Source organism: Agelaius phoeniceus, chromosome 36 (genome assembly GCF_051311805.1).
Source record: "Agelaius phoeniceus isolate bAgePho1 chromosome 36, bAgePho1.hap1, whole genome shotgun sequence".
Lineage (NCBI taxonomy): Eukaryota > Metazoa > Chordata > Aves > Passeriformes > Icteridae > Agelaius > Agelaius phoeniceus.
In genome coordinates, this window is record NC_135300.1 from 677332 (window position 1) to 702062 (window position 24731).

At 55.2% G+C, this 24731-nt stretch overlaps 3 protein-coding genes and 1 long non-coding RNA gene across 8 annotated transcripts; 3 read left to right on the top strand and 1 right to left on the bottom strand.

Annotated features, from left to right (window-relative positions):
• Positions 1 to 595: 595 nt before the first annotated feature.
• Positions 596 to 11876, top strand: NOP53 (NOP53 ribosome biogenesis factor). Of its 4 annotated transcripts, XM_077193023.1 has the most exons (14): positions 596 to 835; positions 1305 to 1369; positions 1457 to 1547; positions 2703 to 2911; positions 3619 to 3689; positions 4589 to 4684; positions 5468 to 5566; positions 6043 to 6207; positions 6667 to 6704; positions 7245 to 7382; positions 8170 to 8236; positions 10361 to 10437; positions 11651 to 11707; positions 11829 to 11876. In XM_077193023.1, the coding sequence occupies exons 1-14, from the start codon at positions 642 to 644 to the stop codon at positions 11833 to 11835; spliced, it is 1374 nt and encodes a 457-aa protein (XP_077049138.1). In that variant the 5' UTR covers positions 596 to 641; the 3' UTR covers positions 11836 to 11876. The 4 variants fall into 4 exon arrangements, with proteins under 4 accessions (XP_077049138.1, XP_077049137.1, XP_077049139.1 ...); XM_077193022.1 differs by lacking the exon at positions 6667 to 6704 and having other exon boundaries at positions 7207 to 7382; XM_077193024.1 differs by lacking the exons at positions 4589 to 4684; positions 6667 to 6704 and having other exon boundaries at positions 7207 to 7382.
• A 3243-nt stretch (positions 11877 to 15119) lies between these two features.
• On the bottom strand, positions 15120 to 22230 carry LOC129134079 (gap junction delta-2 protein-like). Its single transcript, XM_077193047.1, is given in 6 exon segments — positions 15120 to 15546; positions 17196 to 17269; positions 17521 to 17644; positions 17647 to 17799; positions 18783 to 18948; positions 21707 to 22230. Coding segments are annotated over 6 exon segments (987 nt in total). The 5' UTR covers positions 21778 to 22230; the 3' UTR covers positions 15120 to 15147.
• Positions 15555 to 17550, top strand: LOC129134080 (uncharacterized). 2 transcript variants are annotated; one of them, XR_013185948.1, is made up of 4 exons: positions 15555 to 16193; positions 16255 to 16537; positions 16599 to 16658; positions 16689 to 17550. It is a non-coding gene; the product is annotated as an uncharacterized LOC129134080 (long non-coding RNA). The 2 variants fall into 2 exon arrangements; XR_013185947.1 differs by having other exon boundaries at positions 15555 to 15849; positions 15909 to 16193; positions 16255 to 17550.
• Positions 22231 to 22587: 357 nt separating the features above from the next.
• On the top strand, positions 22588 to 24499 carry SELENOW (selenoprotein W). The gene is made up of 5 exons (XM_054653757.2): positions 22588 to 22667; positions 22969 to 22993; positions 23112 to 23165; positions 23648 to 23722; positions 23855 to 24499. Exons 1-5 carry the CDS (start codon positions 22636 to 22638, stop codon positions 23927 to 23929), a joined length of 261 nt encoding a protein of 86 aa, XP_054509732.2. The 5' UTR covers positions 22588 to 22635; the 3' UTR covers positions 23930 to 24499.
• Positions 24500 to 24731: the final 232 nt, after the last annotated feature.

Below are 24731 nucleotides of genomic sequence, written 5' to 3' on the forward strand. Positions count from 1 at the left end.
GGGGAGATTTGGGGCCCGTTTGGGGGGATTTGGGGTCACTGGGCCGTCCCAGCTGCTGCTGGACCCCGACCTCAACAAGATGGCGTCAGGCCCAGTCCAAGCCCTTCTCAAAATGGCGGCCCAGCTCTTCCGGTCCTCCCCAAGATGGCGGCGTCTCCCCTTCCTGCTATTCCTGAAACGTCAACGACACCGTTTCCTGCCCTTACCAAGATGGCGACAAGAACATTTCCGGTACTTTTCCGTGAGGGCGCCAAGACTTTTCCGGTCCTTCCCAAGATGGCGAAGGAAACCATTCCGCCCTTCCCAAAGATGGCGGCCATGTTGTTTACGGTCCTTCACAAGATGGCGGCGAGGCCGTTCCTCGTCGAGGTGTTCGAGGACGTCTCGAGCGGGGCTTGGGGCACATCTGGGAGGACTCGTGGCAATTTTGGGAGGTTTAGGCACATCCGGGCGTGGTTTTAACGCATTTTAAACCCGTTTTTTGTTCACATCCCCACTCCGCTACCTTCCCAAGATGGCGGCGCCGCCTTGTCACCCCTCCCTAAAATGGCGGCTCCCGTGGCTTCCCGCCCTTTTTCCGGCCGGAAGCCGCCTTACGCAATTTCCGGTTCCTTCCCGCCCTCACGCGGCTCCCTCACGAAATGGCGGCGGCCGAGTCGTTCCTCGCCTTCAACCCCGCGGCCTCGGCCAGCGCCGCCGCCGCCTCCCGGCGCCGTTCCCGGGGGCCGCGGAACCGCAAGAAAGGCTGGAAACGCTGGAGCGGGCCCGAGGCGAGGCTGGGCCGCGAAATCGGCGATTTCCTGGAGGATGTGGGGCTGCAGGAGCGAGCGGCGGGGTGAGCGGACGGGTTCGGCGGGTCTTGAGGAGATTTGGAGAGGTCTCAGTGGGATTTGGGGGGTCTTGAGGAGATTTGGGGGGACACTGAGGGGATTTCGGGGAGTTCTGAGGGGGTTTGGGGGGTCCTGAAGGGACTTGGGGGGTTCTCGGTGGGATTTTGGTGAGCTCAGAGGGGTTTGGGGGCAAATCTCTAATTTTGAGGACAATTTTTCTAATTTTGGTGTAAATTTTTTGTATTTCGAGGTGAATCTCGTTAAATCTTTCTAGTTTTGGCGTCAATCTTTAACTTTGGGGTGAAATTTCTAATTTTAGGTCAAATATCTAATTTTGTGAGGGTGAAACTTCTAATTTGGGTGTGAATCTCTCATTTTTTGGATGAACCTCTCATTTTTTGAGGCAAATCTCTAATTTTGGTGTCAATCTCTCGTTTTTTGGTGTAAATCTCTCATTTTTTACCTCTTTTCCAGGGGTCTGATCTCGGAGCAGCCCAACGAGGACCTTTTCTTCCTGGACAAGGGGGCCACCCCCAAAAGTGAGATTTTTTCTCCCCCCCGGATTTTGGGATTTTGGGGTACCCTGACCCAGTTCTGAGGGTTTTGGGGTGCCCTGACCCCCCCAGATCGGTCCCTGAAGAAGAAGAAGCCCCCCCAGAAGCCCCTGCACGTGGACCTGGTGCTGCAGCCCCTCTCCAAGGTGCCTCCCCCCAAAAAGTGAGTCTGGGGGCTTTGGGGGGGGCTCCTCACCCCAAAAATGGGGTCTGGGGGTGGGGTTTGGGGGGGGGTCCAAAATCCCCTCCAAGATCTCCCAAATTCCCCTTGGCACCCCCCAAATCCTCCCCGAGACCCCAAATCCCCTCAGGGACTCCAAATTCCTTTGGGACTCCCCAAATCCCCCTCAGGACCCACAAATCCCCCTCAGGACCCTCCAAATCCCCCTCAGGGACCCCCAGATCCACTTGGGATCCCCCAAATCCCCTCAGGACCCCCCAAATCCCCCTCAGGGTCCCTTAAATCGACTCAGGACCCCCCAAATTTCCCTCAGGGACCCCTGAATCCCCCTCAGGACTCCCCAAGTCTCCCTCAGGGTCATCCAGGATCTCCCAAATCCCCCCAGGACCCTTCCCCAGATCCCGGGGTCTCATTTTTGGGTGGGGATTTTTGGGTCAATCCCATCCCAAATCCCCCTCAGGGACCCCCAAATCCCCCCAGGACCCCTCCCCAGATTTCAGGGTCTCATTTTTGGGTTGATCCCCCTAGGACCCCCCAAATCCCCCCAGGACCCCCAAATCCGGCCCCCAAATCCCCCCAGTTCCCCCCAAATTCCCCCAGGACCCCTCCCCAGATTTCAGGGTCTCATTTTTGGGTGGGGATTTTTGGGTTGATCCCCCCAGGACCCCTCCCCACATTTCAGGCTCTCATTTTTGGGTGGGAATTTTGGGTTGATCCCCCAGGAGCCCTCCCCAAATCCCAGGCTCTCATTTTTGGGTGGGGATTTTGAGTTGATCCCCCCCAGGACCCCTCCCCACATTTCAGGGTCTCATTTTTGGGTGGGGATTTTTGGGTTGATCCCCTAGGACCCCTCCCCAAATCCCAGGCTCTCATTTTTGGGTGGGGATTTTTGGGTTGATCCCCCCAGGACCCCTCCCCACATTTCAGGGTCTCATTTTTGGGTGGGGATTTTTGGGTTGATCCCCTAGGACCCCTCCCCAAATCCCAGGCTCTCATTTTTGGGTGGGATTTCTGGATTGATCCCCCCAGGACCCCTCCCCAAATCCCAGGCTCTCATTTTTGGGTGGGGATTTTTGGGTTGATCCCCCCAGGACCCCTCCCCAGGTCCCAGGCTCTCATTTTTGGGGTCCCCCCCAGCATTGGTGCCCACCAGGTTCCGAACGGGCGCAAGGAGCGGCTGCGGCGCCGTTTTTGGGAGCAGAGGGCGGCGCTCGGGATCTTCCCCAGGGGGGAGCGGCGCCTCAGGGCCCGCCTGGCCCGGGGGGAGCCCCCGGCCCCCCAAAAACCCCCGGAGCTGGGGCGCTCCGACCCCCACCGGGCCTTCTACGACATCTGGGGGCAGCACAGTGAGTGAGATGGGGGATTTGGGGGGTTTGGGGGGATTTGGGACCATCTGGGGGCAGCACAGTGAGTGAGATGGGGGCATAGGGGGATTTGGGACCATCTGGGGGCAGCACAGTGAGTGAGATGGGGGGGATTTGGGGGGTTTGGGGGGATTTGGGGGCATTTGGGACCATCTGGGGGCAGCACAGTGAGTGAGATAGGGGGGGAATTGGGGGGTTTGGGGGGGTTTGGGACCATTTGGGGGGGTTTGGGACCATCTGGGGGCAGCACAGTGAGTGAGAGGGGGGGATTTGGGGGGTTTGGGTGGGTTTGGGGGGGTTTGGGGGCATTTGGGACCATCTGGGGGCAGCACAGTGAGTGAGATAGGGGGGGTTTGGGGGGTTTGGGACCATCTGGGGGGGTTTGGGACCATCTGGGGGCAGCACAGTGAGTGAGAGGGGGATGGGGGGATTTGGGGGGGTTTGGGACAGTTTGGGGGGATCTGGGGGGATTTGGGACCATCCGGGGGGATTTTGGGGGAGTTTTTGGGGGCTTGGTAAAATTTGGGAGGATTTTGGGGGGGCTGTTACAATTTGGGGGGTTTGTTACAATTTTGGGGGGATTTTTGGGCTTGGGAGCAGATTTGGGGGGGATTTGGGGTTGCAGGGTGGATTTTGGGGCTGGGGGCGTTTTGGGGACCCCCCTGGCTGAGGTCCCTGTGCCCCCCCAGACCCCCTGGACGCCCCCCTGGCCGGGCAGGACCCCTGGTACCTGCAGCAGACCAAGAGGCTCAGGGTGCAGGTGGGACCCCAAAAACACCCCAAAACCAGCCCAGAAACAACCTGGGGACCCCAAAACACCCCAAAAACACCCCTGGGACCCCCCAAAACACCCTAAAAAATCCCTGGGACCCCCAAAGTACCCTAGGAACCCCAAAAACACCCCAAAACCACCCTGGCAACCCCCAAAACCCCCCAAAACCACCCCTGGGAACCCCAAAAACACCCCTGGGGACCCCAAAACCACCCCTGGGACCCCTCAAAATTCACCTGGGGCCCCAAAAATCTCCCTGGGACCCCCAAAACCACCCCCAAAATCCCCCTGGGACCTCCCAAAGCACCCCAAAAACACCCTGAGAACCCTTAAAATCACCCCAGGATTTCCCTGGGACCTCCCAAAATCCCCTTGGGACCCCCAAAACCACTTTGGGACGCCCAAAATCACCCCAAAAACCCCCTGGGACCCCCCAAAATCCCCATTGGGCTCCCCCAAAATCCCCATGGGGCTCCCCAAACCACCTCTGAGACCCCCAAAAATCCCCCGGGACCCCTAAAAATCCATCCAGGACCCCCAAAACCACCCCAAAATCCCCTTGAGACCCCCCAGGATCCCCCAAAACCCCCCAAGAGCAACCCTGGGACCCCCAAAATCCTCTCAGGAGTCCCCAAACCACCTCTGAGACCCCCAAAAATCCCCTTTGAGACCCCCTAAAATCCATGCAGGACCCCCAAAACCACCCCAAAAATCTCCTTGAGACCCCCAAAACTCCCCAAAATCCCCCTGGGACCCCCAAAACCCCCCTGGGACCCCCAGAATCCCCCTGGGACCCCCAGAATCCCCTCCGAGCCCCCCTTGGAGCCCCTCCCCCCCAATGCCGGGGTCTCATTTTGGGGTCCCCCCCCTCCCCCCTTTTTTCCCAGCGCCCCCCCCGGCTGCAGGCCCGGCCCTCGCCCCTCCCCCCCGTGGAGGTCATCGGCCAGGGGGGCTCCTACAACCCCCCCTTCCAGGAGCACCAGGTCTGGGGGCTCTTAGAGGGGATTGGGGGGGTTTGGGGGGGCTATGAGGGGTCAGGAGGGGATTTGGGGGGGTCACAAAGGGATTTGGGTGGGGTATGAGGGGTTTTTGGGGGGGCAGGAGGGGTTTTTGGGGGGGCTATGAGGGGTTTTTGGGGGGGCTATGAGGGGGTTTGGGGAGGCTATGAGGGGTTTTGGGGGGCTCTGAGGGGTCAGGAGGGGATTTGGGGGGGTCACAAAGGGATTTGGGTGGGGTATGAGGGGTTTTTGGGGGGGCAGGAGGGGATTTGGGGGGGCTATGAGGGGATTTTTAAGGGGTCTGGGGGTTTTGGGGGCTCCTGGGAGGGAGTTTGGGGTCTAAAAAGGGTTTTGGGCTTCTCGGGGGGGTTTTGGGGTAGATTTTGAGGTTTGGGGGCAGTTTTTGGTCGGTTTTGGGGTGGTTTTGGGGTAGATTTTGAGGTGGTTTTGGGGTAGTTTTTGGGGTGGTTTGGGGTCAGTTCTTGGGGTGGTTTTTGGGGTGGTTTGGGGTCAGTTTTTGGTCAGTTTTTGGCTGGTTTTGGGGTGGTTTTTAGGGTGGTTTGGGGTCAGTTTTTGGTCAGTTTTTGGTTGGTTTTGGGGTCAGTTTTGGGGTGGTTTTTAGGGTGGTTTGGGGCAGTTTTTGGTCAGTTTTTGGCTGGTTTTGGGGTCAGTTTTAGGGTGGTTTGGGGTCAGTTTTTGGTCAGTTTTTGGCTGGTTTTGGGGCTCCCAGCAGGACTTTGGGGTATTTTTGGGGTGCCCCCTTTGCAGGATCTGCTGCGGAAGGCGCTGGAGGTGGAGCTGAGGAGGAGGAGGGAGGAGGAGAAGGTGGAGAGGAGGCTGAAGGTCACCGAGGAGCCGCCCTCGCAGGTGGGGACAGGTGGGGACAGCCCCACTGGGGGCTTGGGACCCCGGATTTGGGGTATGAGCCCCAAAATTTGGGGTCTGGGCCCAGAATTTGGGATCTGAGCTCTGGAATTTGGGGTCTGAGCCCAGAATTTGGGGTCTGGGCCCTGGAATTTGGGGTCTGGGCCCAGAATTTGGGGTCTGAGCTCTGGAATTTGGGGTCTGGGCCCGGAATTTGGGGTCTGAGCCCTGGAATTTGGGGTCTGAGCTCTGGAATTTGGGGTCTGAGCCCTGGAATTTGGGGTCTGAGCTGTGGAATTTGGGACCTTGCTCTGGGATTTGGGGTCTGAGCTCTGGAATCTGGGGTCTTGGCCCCCAGAATGTGGGGTCAGAGCTGTGGGATTTGGGGTCTGGGCCCCCAAAGGTGGGGTCAGAACTGTGGGGTTTGGGTTCTTGGCCCCCAGAATTTGGGGTCAGATCTGTGGGTTTGGGGTCCCCAGGAGGCCGTGCTGCGGGAGCAGCTGCAGGGGCTGCTGGAGGAGGAGGAGGAGGATGAGGAAGGGCAGCAGGAGGAGGATGAGGAGCGGGAGCGGCCGCACAGACGGGAACAGCCCGGGCGGAAAACGGAGAAACAGCGGCGGAAGGAGAAGGAGCAGAGGGAGAAGGTGAGGAGTGGGAGTGGGGTTGGGATTTAATGGGATTGGGGTTGGGATTTAATGGGGTTGGGATTTAATGGGGTTGGGATTTAATGGGATTGGGATTTAATGGGGTTGGGATTGGGATTTAATGGGGTCGTGATTTAATGGGGTTGGGATTGAGGGGAGTGGGAGTGGGGTCAGGATTGGGAGTGGGGTCGGGATTGGGACCGAGGGCAGTGGGACAAGGGAGGGATCAGTGGGGTCAGGATGGATCCCTGATGGATTTATGGGATCAGGGCTGGGTTTATGGGATCAATGATGGGGTCAATGATGGATTTATGGGATCAGGGCTGGGTCTATGAGATCAGTGATGGATTTATGGGATCAATGGTTGAATCAATGATGGGTTTATGGGATCAGTGATATATTTATAGGATCAATGATGGGTTTATGGGATCCCTGATGTGTTTATGGGATTTCCCCTAGGCTGGTGCCCGTGCCCGTGCCCGCGTGGCCCTGCAGAGGCGCCAGGGGCTGTTCCAGCTCCGTTCCCTGCCCTGGGCTGGGATCAATGATGGATCAGGGCTGGGTCTATGGGATCAGGGCTGTGTTTATGGGATCAATGATGGATTTATAGGATCAATGATGGATTTTATGGGGTTTCCCCAGGCCGGTGCCCGTGCCCGTGCCCGTGCAGCCCTGCAGAGGCGCCAGGGGCTGTTCCAGCTCCGTTCCCTGCCCTGGGCTGGGATCAATGATGGGTTTATGGGATCAATGATGGGTTTATAGGATCAATGATGGATTTATGGGGTCAATGATAGGATCAATGATGGATTTTATGGGATTTCCCCAGGCTGGTGCCCGTGCCCGTGCCCGCGTGGCCCTGCAGAGGCGCCAGGGGCTGTTCCAGCTCCGTTCCCTGCCCTGGGCTGGGATCAATGATGGGTTTATGGGATCAGGGCTGGGTTTATGGGATCAGTGATGTGTTTATAGGATCAATGATGGATTTTATGGGATTTCCCCCAGGCTGGTGCCCGTGCCCGTGCCCGTGCAGCCCTGCAGAGGCGCCAGGGGCTGTTCCAGCTCCGTTCCCTGCGGCGCCTCCTGCGGCTCCGGGACCTGGAGCTGCGGCGCCGGCGCCTCCTGAGGGAGCAGAGGCGGAAACTGCGGGAAACGGCCCCGAAACGGCTGGGACGGCTCCGGTATGGGGGGAAAATGGGGGAGAATGGGGGAGAATGGGTGAAAAATGGGGGGAGTGGGGAAAAATGGGGGGGAAAACGGGGGGAGAATGGGGGAAAAATGGGGGGAAATGGGGGAAAAATGGGGGAAATGGGGGAGAAATAGGGGAAAAATGGGGGAGAATGGGGGGAAATGGGGAGAGAATGGGGGGGAATGGGGTGGAAATGGGGGAGAATGGGGAAAAATGGGGGGAAATGGGGGAAAATGGGGGAAAAACAGGGAAAAATGGGGGAGAACGGGGAGAAATGGGGGAAAAATGGGGGGAAATGGGGATAAATGGGGGAGAAAGGGGGGGAAATGGGGGAAAAATGGGGGAGAATGGGGGGAAATGGGGAGAAATGGGGGGAAATGGGGTAAAATGGGGTTTGGGGTGGGGTTTGGGGGACAAAAGGGAATTGGGATGGGGAAAAGGGGGTTTGGGGAAGGAAAATGGGGATTGAGGGGGGAAATGGGGTTTGGGGAAGGAAAATGGGGGTTTGGGGAGGTTAAAATGGGGATTTGGGGAGGGAAATGGGGATTTGGGAGTTTAGAGGGGGGAAATGGGGATTTGGGGTGGGAAATAGGGGGCAGGATTTGGGGTGATCCCCCCCCCTTTTTGAGGCTAAACCCCCCAATTTTGGGCCTTGTGGGATTTTGGGGTGATCCCCCCCCCTTTTTGAGGCTAAAACCCCCAATTTTGGGCCTTGTGGGATTTTGGGGTGATCCCCCCCCCTTTTTGAGGCTAAACCCCCCAATTTTGGGCCTTTGCAGCTACGAGGAGCCCGAGCTTGAGGTGCAGCTGAGCGAGGAAATCCCAGAGTCCCTGAGGAGCCTCCGGGTGGGTCTGGGGGAAAATCCCATTTTTGGTTAAAAAAATATCCCATTTATTGGGGAAAAATCCCCATTTCTGGGGGGAAAATCTCAATTTTTTGATGGAAAAAATCCCATTTTGGGGGGAAAAACTTGAATTTTTTGGGGGAAAAAACCCTCATTTTGGGAGGGAAAAATCTCTATTTTTGGGAGAGAAAATCTCCATTTTTTGGAGGAAAAATCTCAATTTTTTTTGAGAGACAAAATCCTTATTTTTGGAGTGAAAATCCCCATTTTTGGGGAGAAAAATCCCATTTTTGTGGGAAAAAAATCTCAATTTTGTGGGGGGGAAAAAACCACCATTCTGGAGGGGAAAAAAATTCTTATTTTTGAGGGGAATTGCCCATTTTTAGGGCGGAAAAAAATCCAATTTTTTGGGCAGAAAACCCCAATTTTTGGGGAAAAATCTTTTTGGGGAGAAAAAAAAATTTTTTTTGGGGAGAAAAATCCCATTTTTGTGGGAAAAAAATCTCAATTTTTTGGGGAAAAATCCCAATTTTTTTTTAGGAAAAAAATCCTTATTTTTGGGTTGAAAATCCCCATTTTTGGGGAGAAAAATCTCATTTTGGTGGGAAAAAAATCTCAATTTTTGTGGGAAAAATCCCAATTTTTTTGGGAAAAATCCCAATTTTTTTTTTTTTTAAATCCCAATTTTTGGGGGAAAAAATCCCAATTTATTTGTGAAAAATTTCAATTTTTTTGGAAAAATCCCAATTTTTGGGGGGAAAAATCCCCATTTTTTTGTGAAAAATCCCAATTATTTTTTTTAAATCCCATTTTTTTGGGGGGGGATCCTGTTTGTTCCCCCATCCCTGTTCTGGGGTGCAGCAGCCGGTGACGAGAGCCATCCTTGCGCTGGGAGAGTTCCCAGGTTGGGAATTCTGTGAAGGCTTCGGGCTCTGGGGCTTTGTCACGGGGACGAGGCCCCAGCCAGGCTGAGGCTGCTGCAACCAAACCTGGGCCCAAACACCCCAAAGTGGTGGGAAATGGAAATGGGAAAGGAAAATGGGAAATGGAACCAGGAAAGGAAAATGGGAAAGGAAAATGGGAAAGGAAATGGGAAAGGAAAATGGGAAATGGAAATGGGAAATGAAAATGGGAAATGGAAATGGGAAATGGAAATGGGAAATGGAAATGGGAAAGGAAAATGGGAAGGGAAAATGGGAAAGGAAAATGGGAAAGGAAAATGAGAAATGGAACCAAAAAATAAAAATGGGAAAGGAAAATGGGAAATGAAAATGGGAAAGGAAAATGGGAAATGAAACCGGGAAAGGAAAATGGGAAATGAGAATGGGAAATGGAACCAAAAAATGAAAATGGGAAATGGAACCAAAAAATGAAAATGGGAAAGGAAAATGGGAAATGGAAATGGGAAATGGAAATGGGAAATGGAACCAAGAAATGAAAATGGGAAATGAAAATGGGAAAGGAAAATGGGAAAGGAAAATGGGAAATGAAAATGGGAAAGGAAAATGGGAAATGAAACCAAAAAATGAAAATGGGAAAGGAAACCAAAAAATGAAAATGGGAAATGGAAATGGGAAATGAAAATGGGAAATGGAAATGGGAAATGAGAATGGGAAATGAAAATGGGAAAGGAAAATGGGAAATGGAACCAAGAAATGAAAATGGGAAATGAAAATGGGAAATGGAACCAAAAAATGAAAATGGGAAATGAAAATGGGAAATGGAAATGGGAAATGGAACCAAAAAATGAAAATGGGAAAGGAAAATGGGAAATGGAAATGGGAAAGGAAAATGGGAAATGAAAATGGGAAATGAAAATGGGAAAGGAAAATGGGAAATGAAAATGAGAAATGGAACCAAAAAATGAAAATGGGAAATGAAACCAAAAAATGAAAATGAGCAATGAAAATGGGAAATGAAAATGGGAAATGAAACCAAGAAATGAAAATGGGCAATGGAACCAAGAAATGAAAATGGGCAATGGAACCAAGAAATGAAAATGGGCAATGGAACCAAGAAATGAGAATGGGAAATGGAACCAAGAAATGAAAATGGGAAATAAAAAAATGAAACCAAAGAATGAAAATGGGAAATGGAACCAGATCTGGGCTTTCTGACTCCACAGCCCCAGGGGAACCTGCTCAGGGATCGCTTCAGGAGCCTCCAGAGGAGAAACGTCCTGGAGCCACGGCTCAGGGCCAAGTGAGTGATGAGGATGGGGAAAACACAAATGGGGACAGGAAAAATGAAATGGGGAGGGGAAAAACCAAAATGGGGACGGGAAAAATGAAATGGGGAGAGGAAAAATGGAATTTGGGCCAAGTGAGTGACTGAGGATGGGGGAAACACAAAATGGGGAGGGGAAAAAACCAAAATGGGGATGGGAAAAATTAAATTTGGGCCAAGTGAGTGACTCAAAATGGGGAAAACACAAATGGGGACAGGAAAAATGAAATGGGGACAGAAACAATGGAATTTGGGCCAAGTGAGTGACTGAGGATGGGGGAAACCAAAATGGGGAGGGGAAAAAACCAAAATGGGGAGGGGAAAACACAAAATGGGGAGAGGAACAATGAAATGGGGATGGGAAACACAAAATGGGGATGGGAAAAAAACAAATGGGGAGAGGAAAACCCAAATATTTACTCAGGAAAAATGAAATTTGGGTGAAGTGAGTGACTCAAAATGGGGGAAACCAAAATGGGGAGGGGAAAAATGAAATGGGGACAGAAACAATGGAATTTGGGCCAAGTGAGTGACTCAAAATGGGGGAAAGCACAAATGGGGGACAGGAAAAACGAAATGGGGATGGGAAAACACAAAATGGGGACGGGAAAAATGAAATGGGGATGGGAAAAACCAAAATGGGGACAGGAAAACCCAGCATTGACACAGAAAAACCCAAAAGGGGCACTGAAAAACCCAACATTGACACAGGAAAAATGAAATTTGGGTGAAGTGAGTGACTGAGAATGGGGGAAACACAAAATGGGGAGAGGAAAAACCAAAATGGGGACAGGAAAAATGAAATGGGGACAGGAAAACACAAAATAGGGACAGGAAAACCCAACGTTGACACAGAAAAAATGAAATTTTGGTGAAAAAACCCCAAAATTTATACAGAAAACCTCAAAATTTAGAAAGAAAATCCCAAAATTCCTAAAATTTATGGGAAAAACCCCTAAAATTCATGGAGAAAACCCCAAAATTCAAGGGAAAAACCAAAAATTCAGGGGAAGAAACCTCAAAGTAGACAGGAAAAAACCCCAGAATTTAGGAGAAAAATCCCAAAATTTATGGAAAAAAACCCTCAAAATTTCTGAGAAAAATCCCCAAATTCACGGAAAACCCAAATTTTTGTGTTTCTGACCCAAATTTTTGTGTTTCTGACCCATTTTTTTTTGTTTTTGCCCAGGTTCAAGCGGCGCTACCGGGTGAAATACGTGGAGAAAAGATCCTTCAGGGCTGTGACGTGAGTGGGGGGACCCCAAATTGGGAACCCCAAATTGGGGACCCTGAAATTGGGAACCCCAAATTGGGGACCCTGAAATTTGGGGACCCCCCTGACGCCCCCTCCCCCATTTCTGTTGCAGGCTCTGACCCCGGGACCCCCCCCCAAAATAAACCCTTGGAGCAACCTCGAGGCTGGGGGGGCTTCTTTGGGGTCTGGGACCATTTTGGGGGGTCTGGGACAATTTTGGGGGGTCTGGGACGATTTTGGGGGGTCTGGACTCATTTTGGGGGATTTGGGACAATTTTGGGGAGGGTCTGGACTCATTTTGGGGGGCTTTGAACCCATTTTGGGCCATTCTGACCCCAATTTTGGGGGGTCTGAGCCCATTCTGGGGGGGCTTTTTTGGGAATTTGGGGGGCCTGGGACAAATTTTGGAGGTTTTGACCTCATTTGGGGGGGCTGAGCCCATTTTGGGGGGGCTGAGCTCATTTTGGGGTCTCTAAACCCATTTTGGGGGGTTCTAAACCCATTTTGGGGATTCTGAGCCCATTTTGGGGATTCTGAGCCCATTTTGGGAGCTCCGGGACGATTTTGGGGGCGTCTGAGGCCATTTTGGGGGGCCTTTTTTGGGAATTTGGGGCATCTGGGACCATTTTGGGGGGGTCTGACCCCAATTTTGGGGGGTCTGGGCTCATTTTTGGAGGATCTGACCCCAATTTTGGGGTCTCTGTGCCCTTTTGGGGGCTCTGAGCTCATTCTGGGGGGTCTGACCCCATTTTGGGGGTTCTGGGCCCATTTTTGGGGGCTCTGAACCCATTTTGGGGGATTCTGAGCCAAATTTTGGGGATTCTGAGCCAAATTTTGGGGCTCTGAACCCATTTTGGGGGATTCTGAGCCAAATTTTGGGGATTCTGAGCCAAATTTTGGGGATTCTGAGCCAAATTTTGGGGATTCTGAGCCAAATTTTGGGGATTCCGAGCCCCCCTTTCCCCCAGGGACACCCCAAATGCACTCAGGGTCTTTCACCCCTTTATTGAGATTTTGGGGGGGCTCTGCCCCCCCCAGCACCTCTGAGCCCCCTCCCCAAAAATCAACATTGCCCTCAAATCAATGCAGATTTCCATCAATGCACCCCAAAAAATGGAAAGCTCCAAATGAAACAGCAAAGGTCTAAAAATGAACTGAAACCTGCCTAAAATTCATGGAAATTTCCCCCAAATTAATACAAACTTCTATGAATAAATAGAAATTTCCCTAAAATAAATACAAACCCCCCCTTTAAATAAATACACCCTAAAATAAATAAAAACCTCCCTAAAATTATTACAAATGTCACTAAAATAAATACAAATACCCCAAAATAAATAAAAATCATCCTAAATAAATACAAATGTCACTAAAATAAATACAAATACCCCAAAATAAATAAAAATCATCCTAAATAAATACAAATGTCACTAAAATAAATACAAATACATCAAAATAAATTCAAATTATCCCAGCCCCGTGTGCACCTGAAGGGCCAAAATGAAATCAGGGGAATAAAACCAGGAGGGGAAAAGCAGCAGCAGCTTTAGGGGTGAAACCCTGAAATTGGAGATTTTGGGGGGATCTGAGGATTTCAGGGCTGAATTCCCAAAGGATTTGGGGGAAAATTTCCGTTTTTTTGGGCCCAAACTTCTCCCTGGTGATTTGGGTACAAAGTCCTGGATTTTGGGGAGGAATTTTGGTGGTTTTGGGAGCAGAACCCACAAAGGTTTGGGGGCACAAGTTCTGTCCCAAAGCTCAGGAGTTTGGGGCTGAAATTCTGGGAGTTTTGGGGACAAATCCCAGAGATTTGGGGGTGAAATCCCCACAGATTTGGGGACAAACCCTGGGGTTTTGGGGCTGAAATCTCCACAGTTTTGGGGATGAAATCTCCACAGTTTTGGGTTCCAACCCCAACAGTTTTGGGAACAAACCCTGGAAATTCGGGGCTGAAATCCCAGGAGATTTGGGGACAAACCCCAGAGATTTGGGGACAAACCCCAGAGATTTTGGGGTGAAATCCCCACAGTTTTGGGGTCTGAAACCCCAACAGTTCAGGGCTGATCCCTGCTCCTTTTCAGTCCCAATTCCTGATGATTTTGGTTCCAGTTCTGGTGATTTTGGTTCCAGTCCTGGTGATTTTGGTTCCAGTTCTGGTGATTTTGGCTCCAGTTCCCGGCAATTTTGGCGGCTCTGAGCTCCGGCGATTCAGGGGTGAAATCCCAGCAGTCGTGGCCCCAAACCCCACCAGTTTGGGGTGAAATCCCAACAGTTTGGGGTGAAATCCCAACAGTTTGGGGTGAAATCCCAACACTTTGGGGTGAAACCCCAACACTTTGAGGCTTCAAATCCCAGCGATTTTGGGATGAAATCCCCGTCTTTGGCTCCAGTTCCCATTTTGGGACTGAAATTGGGACCTTGGGGGCTCCAGTCCCCACCAGTTTGGGGTGAAATCCCAACAATCCTGGCTCCAATCCAAGGCTGAACTCCTGCCCAGTCCCTCCCCTGACCCCAATCCCAATCCTGTCCATCCCAGTCCCATCCCAGTCCCATCCTAACCCAAATCCCACCCCAGTCCCAATCTTGATCCCATCCTAACCCCGATCCAACCCCAAATCTCATCCCAAATCCCACCCCACACACGCCTTGTTCCTGTGTCCTGCCCAGTGCCAGCTCCGATTCCCTTCCATCCCAATCCCAAACCTGTCCGTGACCCCAGTCCCATCCTAACCCCAATCCTGATCCCATCCTAACCCCAATCCCATCCCAATCCCCATCCCAAATCCCAATCCCCATCACACTTAGGCCGATGCACTGCTCTGTGTCCTGCCCAGCACGGGCTCTGATCCCATCCCAATCCTGACCCCAATCCCATCCCAATCCAATCCCAATCCCATCACACATAGGCCGATTCGCTGCTCTGATCCTGCCCATCCCAGTCCCAATCCTGACCCCAATCCCATCCCAAATCCCCAATCCCAATCCCATCACACGTAGGCCGATTCGCTGCTCTGTGTCCTGCCCATCCCAATCCCATCCCAATCCTGACCCCAATCCCATTCCCATCCCAATCCCAATCCCATCACACTTAGGCCGATTCGCTGCTCTGATCCTGTCCATCCCAGTCCCAATCCAATCCCATCCCAATCCCCAATCCCATCACACGTAGGCCGATTCACTGCTCTGTGTCCTGCCCAGCGCCGGCACTGTTCCCATCCATCCCAATCCTGACCCCAATCCCAAACCCCAATCCCAATCCCATCACACGTAGGCCGATTCGCTGCTCTGTGTCCTGCCCATCCCAATCCTGACCCCAATCCCATCCCAATCCCAATCCCAATCCCATCACACGTAGGCCGATTCGCTGCTCTGCGTCCTGCCCATCCCAATCCTGACCCCAATCCCATCCCAATCCCAAATCCCCAATCCCATCACACGTAGGCCGATTCGCTGCTCTGTGTCCTGCCCAGCGCCGGCACCGTCCCCGCCGTCCCCGTCGCTGTCCCCGTCCCCGTCGCTGTCCCCGTCGCCGCCTCCTTGCGCCGCGCGTCCCCCAGGCTCTTGCGGCGCGCGCGGGCCCCGCGGACGGCGGCGCGCACCTTGCGCCAGCCCAGGTGGTTGAGCTCGGCCAGGTTGAGCAGCACGCAGACCCCGGACACGGCGAACATGAAGACCAGGAAGACGCTTTTCTCCGTGGGCCGCGAGACGTAGCACTCGACCTCCTTGACGCACGGGTAGCGGTCGCACTCGAAGATGGCCGGGACGTTGAAGCCGTACAGGAAATACTGCCCGCCCAGGAAGCCGATCTCCAGAGCGTTCCTGAACACAACCTGGGCAAAAAGGGACAGTGAGAGATCTCCAGAGCGTTCCTGAACACAACCTGGGCAAAAAGGGACAGTGAGAGATCTCCAGAGCGTTCCTGAACACAACCTGGGGGTGAGAGAGACAGGTGAGGGACAGTGAGACAGTGAGAGATCTCCAGAGCGTTCCTGAACACAACCTGGGCATAGAGAGGGACAGGTGAGGGACAGTGAGAGATCTCCAGAGTGTTCCTGAACACAACCTGGGCATAGAGAGGGACAGTGAGAGATCTCCAGAGCGTTCCTGAACACCACCTGGGCAAAAAGGGACAGGTGGGACAGGTGAGAGGGGCTGGAACCTTCCTGAACACCACCTGGGCACAAAGGGACAGGTGAGGGACAGTGAGAGACAGTGAGAGATCTCCAGAGCGTTCCTGAACACAACCTGGGCACAAAGGGACAGGTGAGAGATCTCCAGAGCGTTCCTGAACACAACCTGGGCAAAAAGGGACAGTGAGAGATCTCCAGAGCGTTCCTGAACACAACCTGGGCATAGAGAGGGACAGTGAGAGATCTCCAGAGCGTTCCTGAACACAACCTGGGGGTGAGAGAGACAGGTGAGACAGCTGAGAGATCTCCAGAGCGTTCCTGAACACAACCTGGGCACAAAGGGACAGGTGAGGGACAGTGAGAGGGGCTGGAACCTTCCTGAACATCACCTGGGCATGAGAGAGACAGTGAGAGATCTCCACAGCGTTCCTGAACACCACCTGGGCAATAGAGGGACAGTGAGAGGGGCTAAAACCTTCCTGAACACCACCTGGGGGTGAGAGAGACAGGTGGGACAGGTGGGACAGGTGAGAGATCTCCAGAGCGTTCCTGAACACCACCTGGGCATGGGAGAGACAGGTGAGGGACAGTGAGAGGGGCTGGAACCTTCCTGAACACCACCTGGGCACAAAGGGACAGTGAGAGATCTCCAGAGCGTTCCTGAACACAACCTGGGCATAGAGAGGGACAGGTGAGAGGGGCTAAAACCTTCCTGAATACAACCTGGGCATAGAGAGGGACAGGTGAGACAGGTGAGGGACAGTGAGAGGGGCTGGAACCTTCCTGAACACCACCTGGGCACAAAGGGACAGGTGGGACAGGTGAGGGACAGTGAGAGACAGTGAGAGATCTCCAGAGCGTTCCTGAACACCACCTGGGCATGGGAGAGACAGGTGAGAGATCTCCAGAGCGTTCCTGAACACCACCTGGACACAGAGAGACAGGTGAGGGACAGGTGAGAGGGGCTGGAGATCTCCAGAGCGTTCCTGAGCACCACCTGGGCACAAAAAGGTCACAAAACGGACTCAAAATGGACCCAAAAAGGTCACAAAATGGACCCAAAAAGAACCCAGAATGGTCACAGAAAGGTGACAAACGAGACACAAAGATGGGCACCTCTGTGCACCCACCTGGATGGCGCAGAGCCTGGCAATGCCCTCCTGCCCTTGCACCCTGGCGCTGCCTTGCAGCTGCACCGGCGCCATTGGGCGTTTTTACACCTCTGTTTTTCATTATTTATATTTTTACACCTCCATTTTTTATTATTTATATTTTTACCTCTATTTTTAATGGGTTTTTTTCACCCATTTTCACCCATTTTTTACACATTTTCACCCGTGTGCACCCACCTGGATGACGTAGAACCTGGAGATGCCCTCCTGCCGCTTCACCTTGGAGCTGCCTTGCAGCTGCACTGGCGCCACTGGGTGTTCTTACACCTCCATTATTTTTTATTCATATTTTTCCATTTTAGGGAGGTTTTTTCACCCATTTTTTACACATTTTCACCCGTGTGCACCCACCTGGATGACGTAGAACCTGGAGATGCCCTCCTGCCGCTTCACCTTGGAGCTGCCTTGCAGCTGCACCGGCGCCATTGGGTGTTCTTACACCTCCATTATTTATTATTCATATTTTTCCCTCTATTTTACATTATTTTTCACCCCATTTAACCCCGTTTCACCTGTGTGCACCCACCTGGATGACGTAGAACCTGGAGATGCCCTCCTGCCGTTTCACCTTGGAGCTCCGCGCCTGCGGCCGCCCCAGCCCCAGCTCGGGCTCCTCCCTGGGCGCCCCCTCAGCGGCCGGGCCCCCGTTGGGCCGGGGCCGGCGCGGCTCCAGCAGCGGCTGCAGGAAGGAGCAGCGGCGCTCGCGCTGTTTGGCCGCCTGGTGAACAGAGTAGGTGATGAAGCACAGGCTGGGCGTGCACACCAGGATGATCTGGAACACCTGGGGCACAGAGAAAAGGGAATTGTCCAGGGTAGGAATCCAGGAAGGAGCAGCGGCGCTCGCGCTGTTTGGCCGCCTGGTGCACAGAGTAGGTGATGAAGCACAGGCTGGGCGTGCACACCAGGATGATCTGGAACACCTGGGGCACAGAGAAAAGGGAATTGTCCAGGGTAGGAATCCATGGGCAGCACCGCCTGGGAGCTCCTTCTGATAAACAGGAACCAGCGGCAAACGCCGGGCGAAAGTCGTGAAAATGGGTGAAATTATGGATATGTGAAATGTTGGGTACGTGGAATGTTGGGTACATGGAATGTTGGGTACGTGGAATTTTGGATATGCGAAATTTGGGGTATGTGGAATTTTGGGTATGTGGAATTTTGGATATCTGAAATTTTGGTATGTGAAATTTTGGATATGTGAAATTTTGGTATGTGAAATTGTATGCACGTGGATTTGAGAGGGGGATAAAAAGGGACCTGAAGTTCCCAGAAAGATAAAAAGGGACCTGAAGTTCCCAAAAAGATAAAGAGGGACCTGAAGTTCCCAGAAGGATAAAAAGAGACCTGAAGTTCCCAAAAAAGGAACCTGAAGTTCCCAGAAGGATAAAAAGAGACCTGAAGTTCCCAATTCCCACATGCATTTTAGAGGAACCATTCCCACGTGCATCCAGCACTGTAATAAACGGGGTTTTTTTTACAACTTTCACCGAAGTTTTGGGGTTTGATTTTTGGTTTTGGGTTTTGATTTTTGGTTTTGGTTTTTGGTTTTGGGTTTTGGTTTTGGTTTTTGGTTTTGGGTTTTGGGTTTTGGTTTGGGTTTGGGTTTTGGTTTTGGGTTTGGGTTTTGGGTTTTGGTTTTGGGTTTTGGTTTTGGGTTTTGGTTTTGGTTTTGGGTTTTGATTTTTGGGTTTGGGTTTTGGTTTTGGGTTTTGGGTTTTGGTTTGGGTTTTGGTTTTGGTTTGGGTTTGGTTCCCCCAGACGCACCCAGTAGCGGATGTGGGAGATGGGGAAGGCTTTGTCGTAGCAGGCCTGGTTGCAGCCCGGCTGCAGCGTGTTGCACATGAACATGGTCTGCTCGTCCTCATAGACCGTCTCACCCACGATGGCCACGATCAGGATCCGGAAAATGACCACGACCGTCAGCAGGATCCTGGGGATAGACACAGGGAATGGTCAGCAGGGTCAGGGAATGGACACAGGGAATGGTCAGCAGGATCCTGGGCAGGGACACAGGGAATGGTCAGCAGGGACAGGAAAATGAGCATCACTGTCAGGAATGGTCAGCAGGGTCCTGGGCAGGGACACAGGGACAGGGAATGAGCATCACAGTCAGCAGGATCCTGGGGATAGACACAGGGAATGGTCAGCAGGGACAGGGAATGGACACAGGGACAGGAAAATGACCACGACCGTCAGCAGGATCCTGGGGATAGACACAGGGACAGGGAAATGAGCAACAGAGTCAGCAGGGTCCTGGGGATGGACACAGGGAATGGTCAGCAGGGACAGGGAATGGACACAGGGAATGGTCAGCAGGGACAGGGAATGGACACAGGGAATGGTCAGCAGGGACAGGGAATGGACACAGGGAATGGTCAGCAGGATCCTGGGGATAGACACAGGGACAGGGAATCACCAACAGAGTCAGCAGGATCCTGGGCAGGGACACAGGGAATGGTCAGCAGGGACAGGGAATGGACACAGGGAATGGTCAGCAGGATCCTGGGGATAGACACAGGGACAGGGAATGACCAACAGAGTCAGCAGGATCCTGGGGATAGACACAGGGACAGGGAATGACCAACAGAGTCAGCAGGATCCTGGGGATGGACACAGGGACAGGGAAATGAGCATCACAGTCAGCAGGGTCCTGGGCAGGGACACAGGGACAGGGAAATGAGCACCATGGTCAGCAGGGACAGGGAATGGACACAGGGAATGGTCAGCAGGGACAGGAAAATGAGCATCACTGTCAGGAATGGTCAGCAGGATCCTGGGCAGGGACACAGGGACAGGGAATGACCAACAGAGTCAGCAGGGTCAGGGAATGGACACAGGGAATGGTCAGCAGGGACAGGGAATGACCACCGTGGTCAGCAGGATCCTGGGGATGGACACAGGGAAAAGAAATGGACACAGGGACAGGGAATGACCAGCAGGGTCAGGGAAATGGACACAGGGACAGGGAATGGACACAGGGAATGACCACCGTGGTCAGCAGGATCCAGGGGACAAGGACAGGTGAGGTGGGGAGGGGTCAGTGACACCTGTGGTGACACCTGGGGGACTGGGGATGGCGCCTGGGGCTGGGGGTCCCACCTGGCCCTGGACCCCCCCCCAGCCTGGCTCCCCCGGCCACCCCTGGTGTCACCTGGGCTCCCCTGGCCTCACCTGGGCTCCCCTGGGCTCACCTGGGCTCCCCTGGGCTCCCCTGGGCTCCCCTGGTGTCCCCTGGGCTCCCCTGGCCTCACCTGGGCTCCCCTGGGCTCACCTGGGCTCCCCTGGGCTCCCCTGGCCTCCCCTGGCCTCCCCTGGTGTCACCTGGGCTCCCCTGGTGTCACCTGGGCTCACCTGGGCTCCCCTGGGCTCCCCTGGGCTCCCCTGGCCTCCCCTGGTGTCACCTGGGCTCCCCCGGTGTCACCTGGGCTCCCCTGGGCTCCCCTGGGCTCCCCTGGGCTCACCTGGGCTCCCCTGGTGTCACCTGGGCTCCCCTGGGCTCCCCTGGGCTCCCCTGGGCTCCCCTGGTGTCCCCTGGGCTCCCCTGGGCTCCCCTGGGCTCCCCTGGGCTCCCCTGGGCTCCCCTGGTGTCCCCTGGGCTCACCTGGGCTCCCCTGGGCTCCCCTGGTGTCCCCTGGGCTCCCCTGGGCTCCCCTGGGCTCCCCTGGGCTCACCTGGGCTCCCCTGGTATCACCTGGGCTCCCCTGGGCTCCCCTGGGCTCCCCTGGGCTCACCTGGCACCACCACGTGGCTGCCCTGGTGCTTCCTTCAGGGACCGTGGGCGGCCCTGAGCCACCCGGGTCACACCCGGGTCACACCCGGGTCACACCCGGGTCACACCCGGGTCACACCCGGGTCACACCTGTCCCCCCCCCAATCCCACCCAGGTGCCCTGCGGGGGTGGGGACACCTTTGGGGACACGTGGGGACCTTGTCCTCCCTTCCCCCCCGCGGGAGGGGCCCCCCCGGGCTGTCCCAGTGTCACCGGTGCCACACCAGAGCCACACCAGAGCCACACCAGAGCCACCGGTGCCACCAGAGCCACACCAGAGCCACACCAGTGTGACCAGAGCCACACCAGAGCCACACCAGTGCCACCAGTGTCACCAGAGCCACACCAGAGCCACACCAGTGTCACCTGCTGCCCGAGGGGAGGTGACAGCGGGGAGGGGACAGCGGGGAGGGGACAGCGGGGAGGGGACAGCGGCGGGGGGAGGTCCCGGGGGGGGTTGGGAGAGGATTTTTGGGGCTGGGGGGAATTTGGGGGTGCCGGGGGTGGATTTAGGGGGTCCCAAGGTGGATCTGGGGGGGATTTGGGGTGGATTTGAGGTGGATTTAGGGGGGTCCCGGGGGGATTTGAGGTGGGATTTGGGATCCGGGGGTGGATCTGGGGGGATTCGGGGTGGATTTAGGACCCCAGGATGGGTTTGGGGTGGGATTTGGGGTCCCGGGGATGGATTTGGGGTCCAGGGGATGCATTTGGGGTGGATCCGGGGGTCCCGGGGGTGGGTTTGAGATCCCGGGGATGGATTCAGGGTCCCGGGGACGGATCAGGGGTGGATCCGGGGATGCCGGGGTGGATTCAGGGGGTCCCAGGATGGATTTGGGGTCTCGGGGGGGTCCAGGGATGGGTTTAGGGCCGGATTTGGGGTCCGGGGGTGCACTGAGGGCGGCACGCGGGGCTCTCTGACCTGCCGATCATGGTGGAGTGCTGCTGCACCGCCGCCTCCAGCAGCCGCTCCAGGATGGTCCATTCGCCCATGGCTCCGGCCCGGGGGGCACCGGGACCCCCCGAGACCCCCGGGACCCCCCCGGGACCCCCCGGGACCCCCCCGGGACCCCCCGGGACCCCCCCGGGACCCCCGGCTCAGCTGCGGCGCCCCCCGCGCCCCCCCCGCCCCCCGGGATCGGGCGGATCCAGCGGAACCCCGGGATCCATCCGAGCGCTGGGGGAGGGGAGGGGCGGGACTGGAGGGACTGGGAGGGACTGGGAGCACTGGGGACACTGGGGGAGGGACTGGGAGGGACTGGGAGGGGATTGGGGTAAACTGGGAGGGACTGGGAGGGACTGGGAGGGGATTGGGGTAAACTGGGAGGGACTGGGAGGGACTGGGAGGGACTGGGAGGGGATTGGGATAAACTGGGAGGGACTGGGAGGGACTGGGGGTGGGACTGGGAGAACCGGGGGTGGGACTTGGGGGGGTACTGGGAGGGACTGGGCACTGGTTTTACTGCTCTCAGTGGTGGTCCCGTACTGGTTTCACTGGTCCCGTACTGGTTTCGGTGGTCCTTTACTGGTTTCACTGGTCCTTTACTGGTTTCACTGGTCCCACACTGGTTTCACTGGTCCCGCACTGGTTTCCCTGGTCCCGTACTGGTTTCACTGGTCCTTTATTGGTTTCACTGGTCCTTTATTGGTTTCACTGGTCCTTTACTGGTTTCACTGGTCCCGCACTGGTTTCACTGGTCCCGTACTGGTTTCACTGGTCCCGCACTGGTTTCACTGGTCCTTTATTGGTTTCACTGGTCCCGTACTGGTTTCACTGGTCCTTTATTGGTTTCACTGGTCCCGTACTGGTTTCCCTGGCCCCGCCCCTCCCGCGCATGCGCAGTTGCCGCCATGGCGCCGCTCCGAGTCCATGTCCTCTACTGGTACCGGGGGGCCCAAACTGGGGGGGTCCCCAATTCCGGGGGGTCCCCAATTCTGGGGGGGGGTCCCCAATTCTGGGGGGTGGTCCCTGATCCCCGGGGGGGCCCAAATTCTGGGGGGTGGGTGTCGCTAATCCTGGGGGGTGTGTCCCTAATTCTGGGCTTGTTCCCAGTTCGGGGGGTCCCTAATTCTGGGAGGGGTCCCCAGTTCTGGGTGAGGGTCCCCAATTCCGGGTGAGGGTCCCCAATCCCAAAATGGGTTGGGGGTCCCATTTTTATTCCCCCCTCTCTGCCCATCCCCCAGCGGAGCCTGAGGCTACAAACCCAAGGTGAGCCCCTCCCCCACCCCTTTTGTGACCGCCCCCTCCCCAAAATCCGGGGGGGGGGGAGACCCCAAAATATGCAGGGGGAGCCCCCTCCCCACTGGAGCCCCCTCCCCAATTGCAGTTTGTGAAACTGAAGCAGGAACTGGAGCGGCGCTTCCCGGGAGCCCTGGACGTGGTGGGGCCGGGGTCCCCAAATTTGGGGGGGTCTGGGGTGATTCGGGGCCGGGGTCCCCAAATTTGGGGGGGTCTGGGGTGATTCGGGGCTGGGGGATCCCACAATTTTGGGGTGGAATCCAGAGGATTTTGGAGGCAATCCTGGGATTTTTGGTGTGGGGTTCCCAGGGAGGATTTTGGGGGGGATCCCGGGGTTTTTGGGGTGGGGTTCCCAGGGAGGATTTTGGGGGGGATCCCGGGGTTTTTGGGGTGGAATCCAGAGGATTTGGGTGGGGGGTATCCCGGGGTTTTTGGGGTGGGGTTCCCAGGGGGATTTTGGGGGTGATCCCGGGTTTTTTGGGGTGGAATCCAGAGGATCTGGGGAGGGGATCCCGGGGTTTTTGGGGTGGGGTTCCCAGGGGGATTTTTGGGGGGATCTGGGGTTTTTGGGGTGGGGTTCCCAGGGGGATTTTGGGGTCTCTCAGCTGCCCCCCATGCCCCCAGAGCGGCCAGGGCACCCCGGAGGTGACGGGATGGTTTGAGGTGACCGTGGGGGGACACCTGGTCCACTCCAAAAAGGTGGGTGCCCCTCCCCCCACCCCCATTCTGGGGTCCCCGTCCCCATTTTTGGGGTCCCTGTTCCCCATTTTTGGGGTCCCTGTTCCCCTTTTTGGGGTCCCCGTCCCCATTTTCGGGGTGTCCCCCCCCCAGAACGGCGATGGCTTCGTGGACAGCGACCCCAAACTGCTCAAGATCGTGGCCGCCATTGAGTCCTGCCTGGCCTAGGCCCCACTAGGGGGGCTCTGTCGCGACATGTCGCGATATAGCGCGAGATAGCAGCAGATGTCACCATATATCGGGAGGTATCAGTGAATATCGTGATATAGTGGCAGATATCAGCGGCTATATCGCGATATATTGGGAAATGCCAATGAATATCACGATATAGTGCTGGATATCGGCGGATATATCAGGAGATAGCAAGAGATATCACCAGATATTGCGATATATCAGGAGATACTTGGAGCTATCAGGAGATATCACTGGATATCACGATATAGCAGGAGATATCAGGAGATATCACTGGATATCACGATATATCAGGAGATAATATCATGAGATAGCAGGAGATAATATCACGATGTATCAGGAGATAATATCACGATATATCACGAGACATCGCCGGATCCCCGCTGCTATCGGGACATGTCGCGACAGCGCTGCCCCCCCAGCCCCGCCCCCCCGCGCTCCATGACGGGAATCGCCGAAACGCCGCCGGCACCGGGCGCTGCCCTGACCCCGCACGGGGGGGACACCGGGGCTGGGGGGGCAGAGCCCACCCTGAGCCCACCCAAACCCTCTGAGCCCACCCTAAACCCACCCCAAACCCTCTGAGCCCACCCTAAACCCACCCCAAAGCCTCTGAGCCCACCCTGATCCCACCCCAAACCCTCTGAGCCCACCCTGAGCCCACCCAAACCCTCTGAGCCCACCCTGAGCCCACCCAAACCCTCTGAGCCCACCCTAAACCCACCCCAAACCCTCTGAGCCCACCCTGATCCCACCCCAAACCCTCTGAGCCCACCCT